The sequence below is a fragment of the Chiloscyllium punctatum genome, chromosome 33 (genome assembly GCF_047496795.1).
Source record: "Chiloscyllium punctatum isolate Juve2018m chromosome 33, sChiPun1.3, whole genome shotgun sequence".
Taxonomy (NCBI): domain Eukaryota; kingdom Metazoa; phylum Chordata; class Chondrichthyes; order Orectolobiformes; family Hemiscylliidae; genus Chiloscyllium; species Chiloscyllium punctatum.
Window position 1 is genome coordinate 16,652,073 of NC_092771.1, and position 8,599 is coordinate 16,660,671.

General features: G+C 43.3%; 1 protein-coding gene across 1 annotated transcript in view; it reads left to right on the plus strand.

The window, feature by feature from the left end:
* Positions 1-8,360, plus strand: part of rec114 (REC114 meiotic recombination protein) — a 44,861-nt gene extending 36,501 nt beyond the window's left edge. Inside the window, exons 5-6 of the mRNA XM_072553061.1 lie at positions 4,695-4,775; positions 7,993-8,360. Coding sequence (XP_072409162.1) covers positions 4,695-4,775; positions 7,993-8,154 — 243 coding nt within the window. The 3' untranslated portion in view covers positions 8,155-8,360. The remainder of the gene's footprint in view (positions 1-4,694; positions 4,776-7,992) is intronic.
* Positions 8,361-8,599: the final 239 nt, after the last annotated feature.

An 8,599-nucleotide genomic window follows, 5' to 3' on the forward strand; every position in this document is an offset into this window, starting at 1 on the left:
AAACATAATTCTTTGAACTTTGAATCACATGTAGATAGGGTGGTTAAGAAGGCATTTAGCATGCTTGCCTTTATTGGTCAGACCTTTTCAGCATTGGAGTTGGGGTGTCATGTTAAGGTTGTACAAGATGTTGGTGAGGCCTCTTCTGGACTACTGCGTGCAGTTCTGGTCTCCCTGTTATACAAAGGATATTATTAAGCTGGAGAGGGTTCAAAACAGATTTACTAGGGTATTGTAGGGAATGAAGGGTTTTGGTTATAAGGAGAGGCTGGATAGGCTGGGACTTCTTTCACTGAGGAACAAACTCGGTTAGAGACAAAAAAAACTGCAGATGTTGGAATCCAAAATAGGCAGGCAGGAGGCTGGAAGAATGCAGAAAGCCAGGCAGCATCAGGAGTTGGAGAAGTCGACATTTCAGGTGTAACCCTTTCACTGAAGCAGAGAAGGTTTTATAGAAGGTTTTGTAGAAGTTTATAAAATCATGAGGGGTACAGATAAGGTGATTGACAGGTGTTTTTTCCTTGTGGTGCAGGATTTCAAGACTAGGGGGCATATTTTTAAGGCGAGAGGAGAAAGATTTTAAAGGGACAATTTTTTTTTACACAGAGTGGTTTGGGTGTGGAATAAATTTCCAAAAGAAGTAGTGGATGTGGATGCAGTTACAATGTTTAAAAGATATTTGGATAAGTTCATGAATAAGAAGTGTTTGGAGGGATATGGGTTGAGCCCAAGCAGGTGGGATTAGTTTAGTTTAGGATTATAGTCGGCATGGACTGGTTGGTCTGAAGGGCCTGTTTCTGTGCTGTATGACTCTATGACTCTAAAACTTGCTTAACGTTGGGTTGACTGCTTGCCTTTCCCTGCAACCTCTGTCGCTGAGTAGAAAATGGGCAGCAATGGTGTTGGAACATCTCTGCACATTTCCAACTCAAGTCACGGCTGTCCTGACTTTGGCTAACCTCAGCGCTTCTTTTGGGTTGAATGTTACCAAAAAGCAGCGAAGTATCAGTCTTGACGAGTTTCATGGAGGCTTTCCATCCATCAGCTCTATTGAGCGATCTCACACAATTCTCTGCTGTTTAGATTAGATTACTTCCAGTGTGGAAACAGGCCCTTCGGCCCAATAAGTCCACATTGACCCTCCGAAGAGCAACCCCACCCAGACCTGTTCCCCTACATTTACCCCTTCACCTAACACTATGAGCAGTTTAGCATGGCCAGTTCACCTAACCTGCACATCTTTGGACTGTGGGAAGAAACCGGAGCACCCAGAGGAAACCCACGCAGACACAGGGAGAACGTGCAAACTCCACACAGACAGTTGCCTGAGGCGGGAATTGAACCCAGGTCTCTGGCGCTGTGAGGCAGCAATGCTAACCACTGTGCCACCCCTCGTTATTAATGCAGCTCTAGGTCTAACCTGTACTTGCCAGCAGCAAAAGTACTCATCACTGCTGGAACCTGCCAGGTTTTCCATACCATTACCATACTTAAAGCCCAGCTACTGTGGAATATTTGGAACAAGCATTTATCACCGGGTATTTGGGTCAGTACTGAAAGTGGACGTTATTTACACTAGCTCTGTAGAAGTCATATCAGATTTTAATAGTTAATTCTCCTTCTCTCCACAAATGTTTCCAGAACTTCTGAGTTTCTCCAGCATTGTGTTTGTTCCAGATTTTCAGCATTTTGTTTTTATTACGGTGAGCTTGAGTGTGATTTGCTTAAGAAGCTGTCGATGTTGGATAAATCCTACATAGATTCAGACAGATCCTTCAGTTCAACTATTTCATGCTAAACATAATCCCAAACTAAACTAGTTCCACCAGCCTCCTCCTGGCCCGTGTCCCTCCACATCCTTTCCTATTCATGTACTTGTCCAAATGTCTTTTAAAAGTTATAATTGTATCCACATCCACCACTTTCTCATGAAGTTCATTCCACACGCTCTCTCACCTTAAAAATGTGACCCCTTGACTTGAAAATCCCCATCATAGGGAAAAGATAACTACCATTAACTCTATCGATACCCTCATTATTTTATAAACTTCCATCAGGTCACCTCTCAACCTCCTAAACTCCAGTGAAAAAAAGTCCAAGCCTGTCCGGCCTTTTTTTATAACTCAAACCTTCCAGACCCAGCGACAATCCTAGTAAATCTCTTCTGAGCCTTCTCCAGCGTGATAATATCATTCCTATAACTGGGTGACCAGAACTGGACACAGTATTCCAGAAGCAGCCTCACCTGTACACTCTCAGTGTGACTTCCCAACTCTTATACTCAAAGGACTGTGCAGTGAAAGCAAGCGGCCAAACGTCGTTTTAACCACCCTGTCTTCAAAGATGTAAACTTCAAAGAACTATGTGCTTGCACCCCAGGTCCCTCTGTTCTACAACACTACCCAAGGTCCGGCATATGAAATTTCCAGTCAAAATGCATGTATGAAAGGAACTTGACATCTTTCATGGGTCCTGAAGAAAACACAATTCAGTGTCGTGAATTTTTTTTTTCTTTTCACCAACTTCCCCCGCACAACTTATTCAACATTCACACTTTTATTTTCTGTTTTGCCCTATTGTTTCTCTACAGTTTAATCAACTGCTGGCATTCCAGTTGTCCTTCTCACTGAGGAAAAACTTGACTCAGCGTAGAATCGATTGTTGTTGGTGGTCACTCTTGAGAACGGCAATCCCAATGCTTTTAATAGATGGTTTGCCTTATAGGTTTCAATCATGGCCTATCTCCGCAAGAAATGCAAAACTTGCGCCCACACCTCCCCCCTTACTTCCCTCCAAGGCCCCAAGGGATCCTTCCATATCCGCCACAAATTCACCTGCACCTCCACACACATCATTTACTGCATCCGCTGCACCCGATGTGGCCTCCTCTACATTGGGGAGACAGGCCGCCTACTTGCGGAACGTTTCAGAGAACACCTCTGGGATACCCGGAGGTGGGAGGGGAGGACAGATGTAAGCAAGTTGGTAAACCTGATGAAGGGCTTTTGCCCAAAACGTCGATTTCACTGCTCGTTGGATGCTGCCTGAACTGCTGTGCTCTTCCAGCACCACTAATCCAGAATCTGGTTTCCAGCATCTGCAGTCATTGTTTTTACCTCACAGTGCCAGGGACCTGGCTTCAATTCTACCCTCAGGCAACTGTCTGTGTGGAGTTTGCACATTTTTCCTGTGTTGGTATGGGTTCCCTCTTTGTGCTCTGGTCTCCTCTCACAGTCCAAAGATGTGAAGATTAGGTGGATTGGCCACAGGAATGCAGTGTTACAAGAATAGGGTGCGTGTGGGTAGGATGTGCTTCACAGCATCAGTGTGGACTGAATGGTCTGCTTCCACAATGTAGGCATTCTATAATTCTTCTATTCTAACTGGTCTTTAACTTTTGTATCTGTTCTGGAGGAGTATCTAGTGGAAGGAGTGAATAATCCTTGCTTGATCCAGAATACGACCATGAATTATAATATGTCAAATAACTAGATGCTGAAAATCCCCCCAAAATGCAAATGTATTATTTAACTCATTCATCTCAGCTGCTTTAAACCTCCTGGAAACCAAAAAAGAAAATCATTTCCCATTGAAGTGGATGTGCATCAGCAGAGATGGGAAGGTTCCCAGTGCTTCCCATGATTGGGTAATCATCGCTAGCAATTCTGCCATCAGTTATAGTCAAGGAATGTCCCTAGAGATATGAATTATTCAAAGATGTGACAATTTGGGCATTTGTGTTAGCTTGAATATGTTTGAATTCCGATGTTTACTGTAGTGCATTCAAATTACAACAAGCATTTTATTATCCGGCACCGACCAGGAGTGTTGCAGATTGATCAAATATTCTGGATAATCAAGAGGTCCATATAACCAATGTGAACATACATGCGAAGTAATCGAAGTGTAATGCAGGGTGTGTACACATCACTGCTATACTTTATTTACAGCACAAATCACATAAATAATAACACAACTTTGCCTTAAATAACGGCAGAGAGCTTTCTCACCTGCACCCTCAACCGACTACTTGGAGATCGCAGTACTTATAGAGTCATAGAGATGTACAGCATGGAAACAGACTCTTCGGTCCAATCCATCCATGCTAACCAGATATCCTAACCCAATCTAGTCCCACCTGCCAGAATGAACTGTTGATATTTCGTGTGGCTATTCAGTTCAACAAGTATATTTACATTGAGGTAAATTAGAAAGCTATGATGATTGGACAGTATAATATATAGTAACCTTGTTGGTATTTGAGGTATGTAATTTTTGCTGGTTTATGAAAAATGCTGGTTCATAAGGTGCTGGTTAAAACAATACTTGCTGTAGTTAATGGGTGACTGCTTCTCTGAGGTGTCAGTATCAGCTGTGTTGCATGTAAGGAGACAGCAACCTGCTAGTATCCAAGGAAGGATGGAGGCACACTCACCTCTCAGCTTCCCATGTGATTTGATTATGATTTGCCTAGACGTTAGGTGGTGACTCACCAGTTTTCAGTGCATTCTGGTTTAATGTCACTAACAGTTGTAGAAATGATATCACACTGGAACTGCCAAGATTAGCTTTCTTCGGTGCAGATGCCATCTATGCATTGATACAAAGGTTTGATTCCCAATGTGTACCATATGACACTCATATCTGAAGTGCCTCAGTTGTTAGTATTTCATGACCCTGCTTTGTAATGACAGGGGCATGGCACAGAGGAGGGACAAACATCAGCAGAAGGTACCCTTCCTGAGGGTAGGATATCTATCAAGCAACTCGCAAAGGTAGGGAGACTAAACCATCTTTTTTACGTTGTTTCAAATCTGCGTTCTTGAATCAAATCCTGTTTGAATTTTTGCAGTCAGTACAGACAGTAGATACTCCCAGGAAGGATGCCAAGTAGATTTCACAAGGAGTGAAAGTCTTTGTGTATTTTCCAATGCACTAATAGCAGTGTGACATCTCCCAATCCAGTAAGGCGATTAAAATTATTTCCGGAAGCTTTCCTTATGGCTTCTGAGTGATACACACACTTTTTAAGTAGTAAATTACAAATAGATTTTGGTCCATAGGCCTTGGCTCAGTCTGAGGACAGCAAAGATATCCTGATGAAGGGCTTTTGCTCAAAACGTCTGTTTTCCTGCTCCTCGGAAGCTGCCTGACCTGCTGTGCTTTTCCAGCACCACTCTAATTTTGACACCAACTCAGCACTGCCCTCTGGACCCATCCATCACTGCCCCCTCTGACCTACCACCTTCTCCCTCACCTTCATCGACCTATCGCTTTCCCAGCTACCTCTCCCCAACCTCACCCCCCTCCCATTTATCCTTCAGCCCTGGCCCACAAGCCTCATTCCTGATGAAGAGCTTATGCCCGAAACGTGGATTCTCTTGTTCCACAGATGCTGCCTGACCTGCTGTGCTTTTCCAGCACCACGCTTTCGACTCTGATCTCCAGCGCCTACAGTCCTCATTTTCTCCTAATAAATGGGTGGGTGGGTGACGCTTCGGAGGGTCGGTGTGGACTTGTTGGGCCGAAGGGCCTGTTTCCACACTGTAGGTAATCTAATCTAAATATTATTTGACTGTATCACAACTAGTTACCACAAATTTGTACTCTTTGTCTGTTAAAAGTCGAGATGTGGCAAGGTATTCAGTAGAAGTATTATTCTTCTCAATTTGGATGAGAGTTAGTTGTTTCCCTTAGCTCCCCATTGGGAAGCTATGCATTCACAGAGGTAGACTGAAGATCAGGTATTCTAGGAAAGTGTACAATGCTGGTAGTAATGATCTGGGATTGACAAAGTTAAAAATCACACATCATCAGATTATAGTCCAACAGGTTTATTTGGAAGCACTAGATTTCGGAGCACTGCTCTTTCATCAGGTGGTTGTGGACTATAAGTGGACTATAAGTGGACTATAAATTCTGTGTCTTACGACCTTACACTCCACAACCACGTGATGAAGGCCCAGCGCTCTGAAAGCTCGTGCTTCCAATTAAACCTGTTGGACTGTGACCTGGTGTTGTGTGATTTTTACAATGTTGGTAGTAATTGATGAAATTGAGTCTTTTTAAAATTCATTTTGTGGGATGTGGGCATTGCTGGCTGGCCAGCATTTATTGCCCCGTCCCTAGTTGCCCTCGAAGGTTGTGGTGAGCTGCCGTCTTGATCCATTGCAGTTCACTTGCTGCAGGTTGTCTCTCAATGACATTAAGGAGAGAATTTCTACACATCTCTGACTTCTGTTGAGACTTCATCTAGTGATAAATGTGTCTGGATTCATGAATTGGGAGATAAGGAGGATTGGGAGCAGGCAGTTTAGAGGGAATTTGAGGGATTTCTTTTTCACCCAGAGGGTTGTAGATATCTTGAACTCACTATCTAAAAGTGTTTCAGAGGGGGTAATCCCTCAAGACATTTAGATGAACACTTGAAATGCCATAGCATATAAGGCTACGGGACAAGTGCTGGAAAATGGGTTAGAATAGATAGGTGTTTGATGACTAGCACAGACATGTAGGGCTGAAGGGCCACTTTCCATGCTGTTCAAACTCAGATTCTGAGGTGAGACAAACAGAGCTAATGTTTTAGATTGAAGGCTTTCCTTTGGAGCTGAACTGAGCAGGACTTCCTTTCCTTCCTGTGCAAGCGAAGAGGGGGTAACACCAGTCCTTTCAACACATCCCTTCTCCTTGTCCAAGCCATCCCAGATGCAACAGCAATTTACATGGACTTGTTTTGATTAACGATTTTTGAACTGTATTTGCTGCTCTTCCAATTAGGCATTTTTCAGCCTTCCATACTGTAGTATTGAATTAAACAAGTTCAGATTGTAAACCCACCCCCTCCCCCATTTTGTTTTTTGCATGCGTCATCTTAATCTGGTTCCTCACAACTTTTTTTTTTCTCTGACGGAGCTGTTTATAATTCTGTCATTCAGACTAATTTTAGACAAATCTTTTCTGAAGAACACTCATACTGGGCTTGAAGCGTGGAATGGAAGAATCCCTACAGTGTGGAAACAGGCCATTTGGCCCAACAAGTCCACACCGACCCTCCGAAGAGGAACCCATTCAGACCCATTCCCCTACCCTATTACTCTACATTTACCCCTGACTAATGTGCCGGCCCTTCACATGCCTGGGCACTATGGGCAGTTGAGCATGGCCAGTTCACCTGACTTTGCACGTCTTTGGAGTGTGGGAGGAAACTGGAGCACCCAAAGGAAACCCACACAGACACTGGGAGAATGTGTAAACTCCATATAGACAGTAGCCCGAGTCTTAAGTTTGTTTCTCTCTCTGAAGATGCTGCGAGACCTGCTGAGTTTCCCCAGCATTCTGTGTTTGTTGGATAAATCTTTTATTTCTTTCCCAAAACCATTATTAGTTTCTTTCCCTTTTGAGCCATGAAACCTGTTGTTGTTTAATTTCTCTGCCTGCTACTCAAGGGCGGACCCCTCCTTTTTGTTCTTTGCACTTTTACTTGTACAAAACCTAAAACATTTCTATCTTCCTTCAGTTCGCGCAATATCAACTCTGTTTCTCTCACATAACAAGTGAGGACTGCAGACATTGGAGATCAGACTCGAAGAGTGTTGGTTCTAGAAAACCACAGCCGGTCAGGCAGCATCTGAAGAGCAGGACAATGGATGTTTTGAGCATAAGCTCTTCATCAAGAACGTGATGAAGGGCTTATTCCTGAAGCGTCGACTCTCCTGCTCCTCGGATGCTGCCTGACCGGCTGTGGTTCTCCAGCCCCAACACTCTGTTTCTCTCTCAATCGGTGTTACCTGACCTACAAAGAGGTTAACAGTTGACCTTCCTTTAACTTGAAGTTGATTTCTGATTTTTCAACTTCGGGTTTTGTTAATTTGATATTATATGCATGCTGGTCAAAGCTTACGTTGAAGCTCGAGAGAGAGAGAGAGAGAACATACTTCAGTGACGGGTCTTTTGAAAACCACTTTGAATCTGTCATGAGTTTTTCTTCCCTAGTCCATGCTGGGAGCAACTTCACCTCAGCTGCCAGTGGCCTATCAACAGTCAACCTTGACCACTGAAGAGCTGGGTCCATTCCTGCGACTCTGTCTGCTGGATCAGAGCTTCCCGGCGTTTGTGGAACAGGTGGAGCAGGAACTTAAAAAGCTGATTGACTAGTGACTCAGAACAATTTTGGCCTTTCCCCAGTTGACAATAACCAGATTGCTACTTGAAGGGAATTGCTACTAATTGCATTAGTCTTCATTAACTCACCCCATGTCTGGATTTCTTCTGACAAATATATCCATTGCAGTACAATGTCAATGTATCTTCGATGTGCTCATTTCTTATCATTAGTTTGTTCCATCATTAAACAATAATAAATTTTTCAGTCAACTTGAGCTTTTGTTTAATTTCACTAAGTCAAATTCACTGAATTTGTACCCATTCTTAAAATAGAATAAGTTCTTAATGGATGTTTCTAACCTTAATCCAGGCTGCAATTTTCATTTCTGTTTCATGCAGTTGGCTATCCAGCAGATAGACACACCACCTCATTTAACATGAACCTGTGCAGGCTACAAAGTTGGAAATGCATTTCGCAGACCGTGCTTAGTTGAAC